Raw genomic sequence first — 17,132 nt, forward strand, 5'->3', positions numbered from 1 at the left:
ACACACACTCCTTCGTGGCTTCCTGCTTGTTGCTGAGGACAGGACTAGTTCTAGTTTTTTAGTTTAACCATTTTTTAGGAAGCTCAGCAGATTTGTTTCAAACTTTACACATGATGCATTTAAGTACCACTGGAGAGCTCAAACCTTTGGCAGTTCGTTCTATGTCTACAGTTTCTGGGTGTGGTGATGAACGCTGTGGTCTGTCTTCATAGATGTGGTGCATTCAAGGACCATCAGGAAGCCCATCTATCCATCATGGCTGCTGTCAGTGTGAGACTTCTTCAGGCGTTTTATTCTACACACAGGGGCTTACTGGGGCAGACTGAGAGTTTAAAGGGTTAAAGTGAGCATAATATATGTTGTTATCCAATAAAATAAATTGCAGTCTTTAAGTGTCTCCACAGCACTTCTTCAGAAGCGACAGCTCGTCTCCACAGAGCTGCAGACGGAGATGGCTGAAGCACGCCTCCGACCGTCCGGGGATACATTAGCATCCAGACTGAGCCGCGAGCTCAGAGGGAGCCCGGTGCACCCTGGGAGTTCTTTTAGCTGGTCTAAACATCACATCTGTCCAGGCTCTCGCTGAAACTTGTTGGTCCAGCGATGCCTGTCGCATACAAAGCGGACTGTGAGTGCCACGGGCGCTTTATCTCACTCCATTGACTGTTTCATGGAATCAGCAGTAGCGCCGCGAGGGACTGCCGGCGAGCATTAATTCTCCTCGGCCCGTTCAGGTCAGACATACAGTATCTGAGGATCTCCGAGCTGTCCCGCTGCCGGCCGCTCTGCACTGTTAGACGCAGATCTAATCTGCAGCGCTCAGCTGTTAGAGAAATAAAAGGTCTGATTCTGAGAGGAAGTCTCTGAGCAGCACTTCTGCCTGCAGCAACACAGCTTCATGTGACGGCTTCATGTCACCAAGCTGTGGAGGAAGCTGCTGCACAGGACGAGCCCACCTCAGCTCATCTGGACCTCCTGCTGCGACCAGGAGGTTCGCTCATGTGACAGAAGAACACACACACACTCCATTACACAGACACACTCCACCACAGACACACACACAGACACACACTCCGCCACAGACACACTCCCCACCACAGACACACGCTCTCTACGACAGACACACACACAGACACACACACTCCCCACCACAGACACACACTCCACCATAGACACACTCCACCACAGACACACACTCAGACACACACTCCGCCACAGACACACACTCCATTACACAGACACACACTCCATTACACAGACACACACTCCATTACACAGACACACTCCACCACAGACACACACACAGACACACACTCCGCCACAGACACACTCCCCACTACAGACACACACACTCCCCACCACAGACACACGCTCTCTACGACAGACACACACACAGACACACACACTCCCCACCACAGACACACACTCCACCATAGACACACTCCACCACAGACACACACTCCCCACCACAGACACACTCCCCACCACAGACACACACTCCCCACCACAGACACACACTCCACCACAGACGCACACACAGACACACACTCCACCACAGACGCACACACAGACACACACTCCACCACAAACACACGGTCTCCACCACAGACACACGCTCTCTACGACAGACACACACACAGACACACACACTCCCCACCACAGACACACACTCCCCACCACAGACACACTCCACCACAGACGCACACACAGACACACACTCCACCACAGACACACTCCACCACAGACACACACTCCCCACCACAGACACACTCCACCACAGACACACACTCCCCACCACAGACACACACTCCACCACAGACGCACACACAGACACACACTCCACCACAAACACACGGTCTCCACCACAGACACACACACAGACACACACACTCCCCACCACAGACACACTCCCCACCACAGACACACGCTCTCTACGACAGACACACACTCCACCACAGACACACACACAGACACACACTCCACCACAGACACACACACTCCACCACAGACACACACTCCCCACCACAGACACACACTCCACCACAGACGCACACACAGACACACACTCCACCACAGACGCACACACAGACACACACTCCACCACAAACACACGGTCTCCACCACAGACACACGCTCTCTACGACAGACACACACACAGACACACACACTCCCCACCACAGACACACACTCCCCACCACAGACACACTCCACCACAGACGCACACACAGACACACACTCCACCACAGACACACTCCACCACAGACACACACTCCCCACCACAGACACACTCCACCACAGACACACACTCCCCACCACAGACACACACTCCACCACAGACGCACACACAGACACACACTCCACCACAAACACACGGTCTCCACCACAGACACACACACAGACACACACACTCCCCACCACAGACACACTCCCCACCACAGACACACGCTCTCTACGACAGACACACACTCCACCACAGACACACACACAGACACACACTCCACCACAGACACACACACTCCACCACAGACACACACTCCCCACCACAGACACACACTCCACCACAGACACACTCCACCACAGACACACACTCCAGCACAGACGCACACACAGACACACACTCCACCACAAACACACGGTCTCCACCACAGACACACTCTCTCAGACAGAGGTGATGTTTCTAATAAATCTGAACCCTGGATCAGATTAAAATTAGCACTGAATGAGAGCTAATGACAGCTGCGCTGAGACCGGCTTCAGGTGTGTGATACCTGCAGGAGAGGCGCTAAGAACAAACTGTGACGAACACACCGAACACACACTGATGCAGAGATATGACGCGCTCCCTGTGACACATGACACACCTCACTGCAGCATGTGCAGACCTGGGAACAACACAGACTACCAGATTATTCCTCTGCCTGGTCACCGTGATCCTCCATCTTTGCCTCATGTTACCAGAATCCTGCTGTAATGAAGGAGTTCCCCGCCCACGTCTGCGCCGGGCGCTCACACCGGATCAGTCCACGTTTTACACACTCGTACAGACCAGATCTCTGGGATTATCTCTCGCTGTGTGCGATATGATAATGGCCTTCTTAGCCTCCTGAATCTGTAGCCAAGATGCTATCAGAGCTGCGGCTCAATATTAATTTCAGCTGTGACCTCCAAACATCCAGCTGAGGAGGAGGACGAGGAATCCTGACCACCATAATTAACATGTCTACATAAGTCGACAAATTCTCCAAATTACTGACAAATCCAGCTGATGTCAGATTAGCTCTGTGCTATGATAATTCACCTCCTGAAAGAAGACACAGACTCCATGTGCTGCAGCTGCTACACTAACACAGTGTCTCATTTAAAGGACTTTTCCATAGATTTAATTAGATGTTTAGTGTCAACAACAACTGTTTTATTGCACGTGTGGGCTGCTACACCTGTTTCAAACAGCTACATGTTTCCTCCTCCATCTTGATGTGTATTAAATCCACTTTAATAAAAACAGTGGCACATGTGAGAACGGAACCACGATGAGTCCTGTGCTGCAGAGATGTTTACCAACGTTAGCATGCTAACTTCCTACTCACCAGTAATATTAGTTTGAACCACTAGATGGTGCAGTGGGTCAATGCAGCGGCTGGTCCGCCCTCAGTCCAAGCAGAGGGAGGCCAGAGTGTCAACCATCCAACCATCTTACCATGGACTCTGTTTCCAGGGTTTTTCCCAACATGGCAGCACCATCAGATAGTTTGTCCTCTTTTGTTTGTACCACGGGTGGAGGCGGAGCCACGCCTGTTATACACACGATGCCCTGAACCTCTCCATGCTGCAGTCAAAGTGACATGATGTCAGAAATAAGTGAAGGCCTGTGTGCTAACACTGAATTAGCAGGTGTCTTTAGCTCGGTTAGCGTGACTTCCTGTGGCTCAGATAAAAGCTACAGCATGTGTGTGCTCGCTGCTTCGCAGCACACTCCGCTCTCAGCCTCTCGGGCCAGATCCTGCTTCACTGCAGCTCGTGGTGAATTATATGGAGGAGAATATTGTTCTTGGTGGTGGTTGTCTGCCTCTCTGTATTTCCCTGCAGCCCACCACCTGCTGCAGCTCTGACTCCCCCAACAATCACACTTATCTGTGTTATCTTCGCTAAGAAATCCCATCCAGAGAATTGGATGATATTTTTCTCCAAGTAATTCCAAGAAAATGTTTTTTTTTAGTTTATTGAGGACAAAGGTGATAAAAGTAAGTCGGATGAAATTACTTGCAGCAGCCAGCGTGTTGTGTCTGCAGGGTTGGGATTAGGGCGACTCTGTTTTCTGCCTCAGCAGTGTGAAGCACACAAACACTCAGCCTGTGTGCTTCAGCGTGCAAAGCCCATGTTACCAGAAGTACATGGACACCGTGTGCAGTCTGTTTGTAGCCGTAAAGCTGTAACTCTTAATGCTGCAGGCATTAAAATGTATTTGATCATTTCCTGAATTTCTGAGTGTCACTAATTCTCATATTTGTCCAAATGACCCCGAACGTCCCTCCATCCTGTTTCAGATACAGTCTCCTCTCCAAAGCTCTGCTGCAGCTTCTTATGAACAGACACATGAACAAACACGGCTGCTTTTTCCTTGATAATATAAATTATGTGCATGTATTATCATATGAAATGAAGGAACTGCACTGATGACTGAGAAAAGACCAGGTCCAGGAGACGAGAAGTAGAGAGAGTAGAATGCAGCTGAAAGCAGCCCGTGGTCAGGCGGGTCGGGAGGAAAACATGCACAAATGTCAGCTTATTTATCTGCTCCTGAAAATGTGGGGTAAGATCTGATCCGACTCACCGGCGGAGACCTCTGATTTCTGCCGGCCCGAGCTGTGCAGGGTCAGGTGCAGCCAGCTGTTGCTGATCTGCAGCTCCACTTTCTGGGGATTGGGGTTGAGCTGCACAGAGAGCAGCAGCCCGTCTGTGTTCCACGTCCTGAACTGGAAGCCGACGGAGAAGCCCCCCGTGGCTGCCGGCGCCGCTGACGGGAGCGACAGGAAGCTGCTCCTGGAGCTCAGGAAGGTGCACGCCACCAGCTGGGGCTGCGAACACGAGAAGGTCACGTTGCCCTGGAGGACAGAAAAAACAAAAAGGCAGATTTCTACAGGCGTCCTCGGCCGTGTGCGGAGAGGCTGCTGTGGAAACAAACGTCATGTTGATGCAGACAGGAAGCGAGCAGATGGTTAAAGAACCATGAGATAAACCTTATTCTAACCTCCTACAAAAATATTAATCACACTGAATTATTTGTCACCAGCAGCAAATTATTCATCAGCAGCAATTTGTAATACTTAGACCAAAATATAAATTCATAATACTGATATGAAAGGGCTGCCACAGCTCAGAGGCTGAGCAGTGAAACAATGAAAGGAGGCCGCTCACACAACGAGCCAATCACAGCGAGACATGAACACATGCTGCAAACACAGACACAGACACACCTACACACACACAGACACACACACACACACACAGACACATACACAGACACAGACACACCTACACACACACACAGACACACACACACGATCACTCAAACACACATGTGAATGTATGCTCTATATATCTGTTCAATAAAGATCCTCATCTTGTTATAAAAGCTAAAACTTTAAAAGTTGAGGATTATTATCAATATAGAATCAATAAAGTCAATCAGATGTTTTCAGTGTATATACAAACTATGATCTTCAGGCTGTGTGTATGACTGGAACCAACATGGCCGCCTGGCTGCAGGTTTACATTTGAATTGTGCAGTGTGTGTGTCTGTATGTGTGTGTGTGTGTGTGTGTGTGTGTCTGTGTGTGTGTGTGTGTGTGTGTGTGTGTCTGTGTCTCTGTGTGTGTGTGTGTGTGCTGAGGTCAGAGTCCTATCAGTGCGGCTGCCTGCAGGCCGGCGCAGAGCAATCACAGCTCTTTGACTCTCAGTGTGATTCCTCCCATCAAGCTCGGGGAGATTGTCCCATTGAAATTCCATTACAGCTTCCATCACGCCGGCCTGCCTCCACCTCTGCCTCCACCTCTGCCTCCACCTCTGCCTCCACCTCTGCCTCCACCTCCGCCTCTGTTGTCAGTAAAGGCCTTTTAATGCAGCAGGCGGGGGCCGTCCTCAGGATGAGATGTGGCTCTCGGGCCGGCCCGTCTGATTGGTGTAGGAGGAGACTCTCCAGATGCACTTGGACTTAATCACACAGCGGAGGAGATGAGGATGGAGGTGATGATGGCGCTCGCTTTGTTTTTAACCGGACCAATCAGCTGCTGCAGAGAGAGGCCCGCGCCTCACCTGGAACGCTCGGCCTCAGCTGTGTGCTCATCAGGAAATGCTAGCATGCTAGGATGCTAAACCAAGATCAGGAACACTGTTAGCATGTTAGCAGCTAGCTACTTTCCAGTCACTGCAGCAGAGGAAAGTTCGCACACACTGGACCCGAAGATCAATCATGTAACAACAGTTTTTATTTAGTTTATCAATCACAGCTGTTCTGACTTATCAACCGTTTTTTGGATTGAGGTTAATAATCTAACAGTTATTTTGGGGGGTTATATAAAAAATGGATTACATGAACACAATATAACACATGAGTGTTCGCAGCTGTGATTCATGAACGGACAGAGTTAACCCTTTATGGATCAGATATGTTTCATATAAAGTGTAAAACCAGCCCGATGTCTTCACATCAGTCAGCTCTCACAGGTTAATCTGGGGGTGTCAGGCCACAGATTACTGCTAGCCCACACGCTAGAATTACACCAAGCTGCTATATATGATTACCAAATTAAAGAGGCTCCCACTCTGAGCGCTCGCCCACCTCCTCCGCTCGCCCACTCCTCAGACTTTTTCCTCTTTTTAAATATCATCACTTTCCTCCCAACAGAGACTCAGAGGGTCTGAATGCTGCCTCACATCTCTGAACTTCTACAGGCAGTAAACCTTCTCTTGGAAACAGTACAGCACACACACACACACACACACACACACACACACACACACACACACACACACACACACACACACACACATACACACACACACACACACATACACATACACATACACATACACACACACATACACACACACACACACACATACACACACACATACACATACACATACACACACACATACACACACACACACACACACAGACACACACACACACACACAGACACACATACATACATACAGACACACACACACTGTGGGTGAGAGGAAACGTGTCTTCGTGTTGCTGTGTCAGAGCTGGACCACACTGTGGCAGCTTCATTCTCTCTGAGTTTGATAAAAGGACTTTAAGACTTTTCTTCGTGTGTTTGTGTAAAGATCAGCTGATCTGCATCAGTCTGGATGACGTCACCACACTCACTCCTCTCTCTCCTCTCACTCCTCTCTCTCCTCTCACTCCTCTCTCTCCTCTCTCTCCTCTCACTCCTCTCTCTCCTCTCACTCCTCTCTCTCCTCTCTCTCCTCTCACTCCTCTCACTCCTCTCTCTCCTCTCTCTCCTCTCTCTCCTCTCACTCCTCTCTCTCCTCTCACTCCTCTCTCTCCTCTCACTCCTCTCTCTCCTCTCTCTCCTCTCACTCCTCTCACTCCTCTCTCTCCTCTCAGCTTGAACTCACCACGCTGTGAATCTGCGGCTTGCGTCTCTTTGCCAGGTCGATGACATTGATTCCGTTGTAGTACAGGTTCTCCATGCAGCCGTGGAAGTTCTTCCTCAGGAAGGTCCCGGGTTTACCGGGCAGCGGGATCCCTCCGAAACTCAGCTGTGATGAAGAGGAGAGAGAGAGAGAGAGAGAGAGAGAAGATCATCAGTGGATGCAGAAACACAGAATATCCTCAGCAGTAATGGGGAAGTTCCCATCATGTCCAAGCAGGTGTGCGGTGCTCCCCATGGCTCCCTCCTCGGCCCCTTGTTGTTCTTCCTTGACGTGCAGCTTCCTCTGTTCTGTCTCAGATGAGGTCTGTCTACAGCTCAGTAAGTCCAGATCAGAGATCCTCTCCTCCAGTCTCAGGCATTCTGCCTGTTGCTTGGGGCGACCTTTGACCCTCACCAACACTGTGTTTAGATTTTTATACTCACTGTTTGTTTACATTTCAGAATCAGAAATAGGACAGAACAGGACAGAAATATAAAATAAGGTGAGAAAGTTGTGATCTTCCATTTACAAAGCCTGGTCCAGGTTTAGTGTGGAGGAGCTGGCCTGGCCCACACAGAGCCGTGACACCGGCTGCACCGCCTGGAGTCTGGCTTTATCGGCCATCATGTCTGCTGCTGCTGTGGACGGATGGAGTCGCTCCGATGGAGTCCGGATACATGTGATCAGAGCACAACAAGACAACAAGTTCCCCCCGAACAATCGGACAGCAGCAGCGGACTTTCTAACAGTTCCTTCTGGTATCAGCCTTCATCTCTGCACAGACGCTGCAGGACTAAAAACCTGAAGCTTCATGCAGTAGGAGTTCAGAAACAGTTGGAATGTCTCGGTGCTCGCCGTGCACACTGCAAAAATATGACAATAATAAACTAAATGAATCGCTCAGGGAATACTGCACAATTTTTAGAAAGAATATATTTGGGGAGAGGAAGGAGCGTAATTAAAAACAAGCAGCAGACACTTGCTGCATGTGAAGTCCCAACAACACGATCATGGCCGCACACAGAGCAGAAGCAGCAGCTGCAGGACGCTGCAGCTCAGACACTCTGAGTGTTGGTCATGTGACTGCTGCTCATCCATCGTGGCTTCCTGCTGCTGCTGAGGAGGAAAGGACTGTGTAAATGTCAGACAGGCCTCAGAAGGGTCAATACATTCTTCTTCTGTGGTGTCATAGTTTAATCCTGGCTTCATGTAGATGGGTGCACCTCCTCAGTCTGAGCTGTGGCCTGATGATGCAGACACTCCCTGCCACAGACATGTGAGTCCACAGCTCACAGGGTTAAATCTGTGCAGAGGTCTTCACAGGCCTGCTAATCCTCCCAGACATCAAAATTACTCATGTGCTGCTCTTGCTTCCTGCTCTCAGGCTCACACTGAACAGACTGTTTACTACAGTGAGCAGGCTCATTACCAACACGCTCATCAGCGTGTTATTAATGACACGCCTGTCTGGGCTGCGGCAGATAAATTCAATAAGCTCCAGCAGCATTTGGAAGCTTCTCACCTCCAGTTTATGTGATTCAATCAGGGAGAGCTCACCTCGTAGTCCACCTCCAGCGAGTGTCCTTCTCCTTTGGTCTGGAAATGCTGCGTGTGGGAGTCCACCGTCAGGTTCACCTGCCGGTTGAAGCGCTCTATGTGAACCGAGTGCCAGTGCTGGTCGTCCAGCAGGCTGCCCACGGAGACGGCCACGCGGCGGCTGCTGAAGCGCAGCCGGCTGTCATCTGCAGACACACAGGGAGGCAGAGGTCACACACACACACACAGATATAGAGGCAGATGTTGTTTTGGCGTCTAAAGAGCTCGGCAGGCACGCCGCTCTCCTCTGACTCACTGTGGAGCTGTGCTGAAATGAACTGATCATGAAGACATCCTCCACCTCCTCACCCTCTGAAAGCTTCATATCCTCTCAATCAAGCTCAATCTCTGTCTCAATCTCAGGGTCGCCACAAGGACTGAAACTGATTTCCGAGAGTGCGGCATGCTGGGAAATCACAGCTCACCTAGGTTGATGTAGAGGTCCAGCCTTCCTCGGTGCAGCTCCAGCGTGATGTAATCTCCTCTCTGGCCCTCCCCGTGCAGCAGGACGCCTTCAGCCTGATGGCTCTTAAACCGCAGAGAGATCACGTCCTTCACCGTCGACATGGACTTCTGGTTGAACCGGTACAGCAGCGAGCTTCTGCCGTCAAAGTCCGCCACGTACGACTCTGGAAAAGAATCACAGACACGCTGACACGCTGCACGACTCTCTGTGGAAGATATTGAGCTTTTTTTTTTCCACATTTAACGAAGCTTTAAGCAGCTTTAATTAAATTTGTCACTGAGACGTGCGCACATGGTTCTGATGTCTGAGCCTCAGCTTCAGCACTCATTTTCATTTAGTGGGTTTTATTGATTTTCTCCTTGTTGCATTAAAATGTGGAGACACCTTCTCATACTACAAACATCCATTATTCTGTCCTGTCCTCAGAAAGTTCTGAATGTTTACAGGACTTTTTAAAGAGTTTCTGTGATGGCTCTCACAGGAACACAGCTGAGAAACCCGCCCCGTTTCTGTTCTGGTCGAGTGGATCTGGACTGTGGAGGCTGGACCTTTCAGAAAGGAGCCTGCCTCGTTACCATGGAAACGGAGGATGCTTTGGACGGGGTCTTTACATCGGAGAGCCTTCCTGTGACACACTAGTCTACAGACTCATCTTTTGTTGTTAAATGAGGCAGCGAGGCTCATTTCCTGTTTGTGTAAGCGGCTGTGCTGCTGTTGCCATGGCAGCCGAGGCTGGAACACTATGGGTCATTTCTGTTTCTTTTCAGCTGCATGATTTTAGAGTCAGGTCGAATTTCTGCGTGTCGTTCATTGTGCAGTGTGCCGCAGGGAGGGAAGACAGTCGGGAGTCAGACGTTTTGTGACTTGTTAACCCTCTCTGTGCTGCTCCTGCCTCTTCTTATAACGAGGAACACACATGACCAATGCAGTGTTAGCATTATTAGCAAAGCTAACAAACACTCACTGACCTGCTCAGAGCTGTCCAACTGTACTGACAGAACGGCGGGGCCGACAGGAAGTGATGTTTTTATTTTGTACGGTGTGGGTCCAGCAGCTCATCAGTGCCGCTGTACTCTCAGCCTGCCATGTTTTTTACTATCAGGTCAGAGAACTTGAAAAAGAAATGAGATGTCACAGCTGCTCAGGGCGTCCTTCAACGGATGCAGACCTTGAGCTGAGGCTGTGTTCAACACATCACTACCACTGAGCTCACAGAACTGTTTCACTGATGCATGTGCAGCATGCTAGGACACACACTTCTGTCTTTGGAAGCATCAGCTAAAGGAAGGGAAGTCCTGAGGACTGACGTCACATTTCTCCTTCCTGTTCCTGATGATTTACACTGTACCTCTGAATCATCACACGTCCACAGCTACGTGTGTGTTGTAAGGCTGCATGCTACGTCCCAAATCCTGCCACATACAGCCTGATGGATGGAAGGCAGCCATCTTATCTCCTCACATCATTTCCTGCTTTGACAACAAGCAGCAGATAACTGAACATCAGCTTCAGACAGTGTGCAGAGAGCAGCTAATACCAGGCTGCTGTATCTTTAACCAACACACACACAGACAGACACACACAGGCTCATGAGTGCAGAGTTTTATTGACCCCATCAGGAACACGAGGCAGCAGCTTGTCCGCTCGCCCTGTGTGTCGGGCAGGTGTCATAAACCCGCTCACTGTGCCCTGTTCACACTAACTCACTGGCTCATCTGCCTCGTGCTGCGTGGGCAGGGCGTGCCAGTGAATCCCCATCACGCCTGTTTTAGTGGACGGTTCAGTTTTTATGTGTTATTCGGAGGGTTAGCATCGCTGTTCGGACAGAAGCCTCATGTGAAGGCTGCTGTTCCTGCTCTCACCTGCGGCGTCATCAGTCGTTAGAGGCTGATTCACCACAGGCTGCTGCTGTGAGGCCCTTTATACATGAAGCGACTGGTGATGTGCTGCTGTTCACACACAGCTGTTAACTCCTGTCCCACACAGCCTGAGCGTCACACAGCTGATTATTTGGATACAATACATTTTTATATCCGTTGATGCTCATTGAAGCCGTGTGTCTGAATGAAGATGGAATCACTGTGACTCTCCTGGAAAGGACCTGAATCGGGGTAATCTCCCCATCGCTGCAGGCTGAGTGGCTGCTCGGAGCCTTCAGCAGTGAAGCAGCTGCAGTGTTTGTGGCATTTATGAAGAGCTCCGTTTAGACTTGTTCACACATGTTCAGGCATTGTTCTCTCTATGAGAGCAGCACCATCAAGAACAGAACGAGAGAGAAGAACTTATTTGATTATTGATTGAAGCTGAGCTTCACTGGACGAACTGAGGTCACCTCTGAGCCGATATCTGAGCCGGTACAGCCAAAGGTCCAAGGACTGATGTGAACGAGACAAACTGCGTCTTCTTTTAAATCTTTTCTCAAAACTCACTTTTATCGCTCGGCTTTTTCTTGAGTTACTGATCATACCGTCTGTATTTAACCATTTATTCACTGATCTATTGTTTTATCACCCTGGTTTTATCTTACCAACCTGCTGTTATACTACTTTACAAACTCCTTCATGTTTTATTGATTAACCCTGTGCAATCCTGATCATGTTATCATGTTGTTGTATTTTAAATACTCACTGTCATTCTTGTTTGTGATTTGTTTGAAACTGTGTGTTTAAAAAAGCGCTACATAAATAAAATTATTATTATTATTATTATTAATCTCTAGCAGCCTTCTTAGCTTCATTAGCAATGCTATCAAACACCTGGATTTACAGATGATTAACTCACAGCTGGAATTAAGTCGCAGTATTTTCTTGACCCGCTGAATGTTTGTCATGTGACTGCTCTGACTTCCTGGTTGTTGCTGAATGTTTTTTTACAATATACAGATATAACACATAATCACACATGATGCATTCAAGGTGTCTCCTGTTTTCCTCATGACTTCCTGTGATGGATGTTTTAATGCAGTGTCTGATGGGTCAGCGTGAGCTGGGTGAATAACCTCTTGTGTTGGTGTTTAGCTCCACATTAGTGTCTCTATTCGAAGCGTCATGGCGGTGATCCCGGTGTTTCCTTCCTGCAGTTGTAGCAGTAATTTGGTAAACATGTGCAGTATGTACAGATCTCTGTGTGTGTCTGAGGCGGTCACTGTGTGTCTCACATCCTGCACAATAAATGAACGCATGCATCCAGGCGGTTGACCGCAGAGTGTTACTCACTGTAGGAGCAGCCGTACACCTCCACTCGGAGGCCCATCCAGCCGCTGGGGTTCCAGTCCAGAGGGACGAAGCGGAGGAAGCGCGTCCTCAGAGTGTGGGACAGCTTGTTCTGGACGACGGCCTCCGAATTCACGTTCCCGACGAACCTCTGCAAGGCCAGAGAGAAGAGAGGCAGTCAACAACCAGACAGTGCGCATGACCCCTGTTAGCTGAACACCTGAAACATAAGATGAATAAAACTCTCAATCCTCGAGTAGCCCAAAGAAGTGCTGACGAGGTAAAGCCAAGGGCAGAGCCTTCTTCCTATGCTGGAACATACTATTTGATGTAAAGTGATAACGATCACCGCGTGGAGTGGAAACCTGAGAATTTCCGCTCCAGCAGCTTCATGAGAGACACAGGAGGGACGAGCACGGAGCCAGCCGGGGGCACAATGAGGGCCCTCCTGTTGTATTTTCTCCCCGCAGGACCGAAAACAAAAGTCTAACTGTGAGAGGCCATCCTTCTTCTCCTCCTCCCCCTCACCCTGCTCTCAGTCTGCAGCAGACAACGCCAGGGGACACAAACACAGAGTGTGAAGGATGGAGAGCCAAACAGAGACAAACAACCTCTCCTCTCAAATGACTGATCACCAGCTCCGTCATAACCGATTCTGGGCAGGTGACACAGCAAATCAATACTCCTACTACAAAGACCCAAAGAGATAGATCATTGAGCGGGGAGCTGCAGGCGTCTGTGAAACAGTTCAGCACAGTCAGACCAGGCCGATCGTTCAGCGGCAACAGCAACACGACGTGCGGCCGGCCGGCGGACGCTGCAGAGCGGCGGCCTCATTAGAGCGGCGGGGACGCGGCGTCTCAGGAAGATAATCAGAGTGAGAGCGTGGAGGACGGTACACAGATTTATGCCCGCCCCCCTGCTCTGAGCGGAGCCCGGTGGCCGCATGTTCACACAGGTACAAAGCAGGCTTATCCAAACACACCCAGTGATCCACGTCAGCACAGGAGGGGTTAACAGCTGGCACGAGGTTCACACATCTGCTCAAAGCAAACTTCATCAGCAGCACGAGCTTCCAGAGCAAACCAAGCAGACCCATGTATGTCAGGCTTTATAAACGCTGTCAGAGCACCAGGATCCGACCGGACCGGTGTTCTACTGTCAGACAGACTGAGGGGAGCGGGCTGGGAGCGGCTGCCATGACCTCCTCATTTCATTTAGAACCTACCCACAGCAGCAGCCGATCTAAAGCTCACATGCTTCAAATCTAATATTCATAAACAGAGCAGCATTGATTGGAACAATACAGACCTGCAGGAAGGGAGAGAGGAGGCAACATTCAGAGAAAACCCTCTGAGACAGAGTCCTGACACCTCAACACAGGTGTCAGGACTCTGTCTCAGAGGGGAAAACCTCACAAACATACGTCATAATGTAAGATTTACTGACATAAACTCTCAAAAACCATGAGATGATGAGACTCTGCATGAGGACCAGCGGCCACACATCAAATATTGATTAGTTCATTCAGTGCAGGCAGACCCCCCCCCCCCCCCCAAAAAAAGACACAACAATCCAAACAAAGAGGGACGTTCTGCTGATAATTAGTGAGTCAGAACCAGGCTGGTTCATCAGGACTGTGCAGGAGAGGTTTGATCAGATCTGACGGACAGGCAGCCAACACGCCACCTGCTGGGATCAAACACGAAGCCCCGCCCCCTTCACACAACAGAGGCAACAGAGACGCACAAAAACAAAACAACTGGAGTGCGTCCCGTGTGTGTCTGTGAGTCTGTGTCTCTGTGTGTGTGTGTGTGTCTGAGTCTGTGCGTGTGTGTCTGTGTGTGTGTCTGTGTGTGAGTCTGTGTCTGTGTGTGTGAGTCTGTGTGTGTCTGAGTCTGTGCGTGTGTGTCTGTGTGTGTGTCTGTGTGTGTGAGTCTGTGTGTGTGTGGAACCCCTCTGCCTGCTCTAATGAATCCCATGCTCTCCATCCTAGCTGTTCATTAGCTGCAGCCCTCAGATGCACGTCAGTGTGAGTCATTAGTGTTGGGAGGGCGCGGCGCGGTGGGAGCTCCTGTGCGGCCCGGCTCGGCCCGGCTCGGCCCGGCTCAGCCGTGACGTTTGTGTTTTTCACTCTCTGGAAAATATGACAACAGAACATCCTGTGTGTTCCGGCTGGGAGGAAGAGCGGCGTCTCCGAGCGGAGGCCTGAGGGCGTGCGGGAGGTTTCCGGGAGGCCAGAGGACGTAGGTCCTTATCCACAGACTCAGTCCTAACCCACCGTGGCTTCATTATTTCTATTTATGCTTCTGTCGCTGCAGAGCAGCCTCCCTCCCCGTTAATTAAGACTCTTTACTCTTCCTCTCCAGTGATGGGCTCCCCTGTGTCAGTTTTCCTTTTTGTTGCATACAGAGCAGGCACATACGTTTATTTTAATCAATTCACTGGGGGGAAAATCTTGCTGCCGGCGCTGAAGACGCTGCTGTATGTTCCAGAAGGTCACAGGCAAGTTAAACAGCCTGAGGGAGCGCCGAGCGGAGAGGAGGCTCGTAACCTTGCCACGAGCGAAAACACAGCAGCCGCCGTCTGAGCGGGAACAGTGGAAGGCTGAGCTTCCAGCAGAGGTTTGTGTCGTCACCTGTTTGCGTTGGATCCGCTTGTTTCCCTCTGATGTGGAACACACAGTCAGAGCTGAGCGCGCTCAGTCGCAGTCAGATCCCTGTCGCTGTCCGGGGTGCTGATCAGCACCGCCGAGCCGCTGCAGGGGGATCAGGGAAAACCTCGTTCTCCTGCGAGGTCGCAGCAGCCTCTCAGTGTCACAGTGTTATCTTCACAGCCCTCACAGCCACGCACTCCCTCACACACCTGCTTCAGGTGCTACTGATCATGTATACAGCTGAAGCGGATTTAGCCCATGAAGCACTAGCATGCTGCTAACGGCTGCTGATTGGTCGGTTCAGATTAGGACTGATGGGGACAGGAGGTCCTGCCTCCATGTGTAACCAGGTCTAACTGTTATAATTACACAAAATCGCTTTGGTTTCCTGTGTTCTGCTTTAAGTTTGGACTCCACCCTGCCTGTCTTCTTCTGTGGTGCCCCCTGGTGGCGATCCCTCCGCCTCTCCCCCTTTGGTTCCCTGTGGGAGAGGTGGGGGCCTTATTTCCTGACACACTGTTATAAATGCTTCTGTTACACACCGGGACTATGACATGATGTTTTGGACGACGTTAGCTGCTAGCTCCAATGTCGCGGCGAGTTAATCTCTAATTCCCGCTTCTGTGTGTGTCGGAGCTGGAGCAGGCCGCTAACTACTTTACCTTTATCCTTTGTGCTGTCAGGTTAAACCAGTCTCTCCACGAGTGTCTGAGTCACGTCTCCATCATAAACACGGAGACTCGGGGCTCTGCTGCTGCTGGCTGATGTGTCTAGTACATATACACATATGTACTATTAGCATTAATACTGTTGGTCTGTGGCTAGCAGGTTAGCATGCTAACTTTACAGGCTGCATGGTCTGTGGGGACGGACTCGGTCCTGGAGGCAGCCTCTGGGAGAACTGCCGTTCTGTCTCTGGAGGCTGCTGCAGGGATGTGGAGCAGGTGGAGCAGGTGGAGCTAATATTGCTCATGTTCAGGGGGTTAGCATGCTGACATTAGCCACAGGCCCTGCATGTACGTCACTCATTGCAGACAGACGATGCAGGGACGTGTCCAGAGTGTCCTTGAGGGAAACCAGCGGACTGACTTTTTTTTTTTTGGTTTAACCATCAGGCTCCGTCTGAAGTGTTATTACGATTGTGTTATTAAGAGAAGGGAAATTAGCTGCGAGAAAATGGCTCGTTAGCACTCATGCAAACACATTTTAATACTCGTTAGATTCCCATCTACCTGAACCGCCAACATGAAAGAAAATGAATGTTTAAATTTGCCCCTTAAGGAGGAGAATTTGTTTCACACATTTATTCAGAGCTGCGTTAAAAAGAGATTTTTAAATAAGGCTTTGCAAGGATAATGAAGGATAATATGGACTCCCTGCTCCAACGTATTCATCTTCCCACCTATGAATATTTGTAAAAATCATGCGGCTAATTTACTATAGAGGAGACCGCAAATATTATACATGGATTGAGGTTAAAGCAGGATTTAAATGTAGCGTGTGTGTGTGTGTGTGTGTGTGTGTGTGTGTGCTG

The 17,132-nt window shown here is 49.9% G+C and overlaps 1 protein-coding gene across 1 annotated transcript in view; it reads right to left on the bottom strand.

The window, feature by feature from the left end:
* Positions 1-17,132, bottom strand: part of cntnap5a (contactin associated protein family member 5a) — a 65,548-nt gene that overhangs the window by 24,027 nt on the left and 24,389 nt on the right. Inside the window, 5 exon segments of the mRNA XM_028394445.1 lie at positions 4,832-5,102; positions 7,651-7,794; positions 9,226-9,410; positions 9,690-9,893; positions 12,946-13,093. Coding sequence (XP_028250246.1) covers positions 4,832-5,102; positions 7,651-7,794; positions 9,226-9,410; positions 9,690-9,893; positions 12,946-13,093 — 952 coding nt within the window.

This window comes from Parambassis ranga, chromosome 21 (genome assembly GCF_900634625.1).
Source record: "Parambassis ranga chromosome 21, fParRan2.1, whole genome shotgun sequence".
Taxonomy (NCBI): domain Eukaryota; kingdom Metazoa; phylum Chordata; class Actinopteri; family Ambassidae; genus Parambassis; species Parambassis ranga.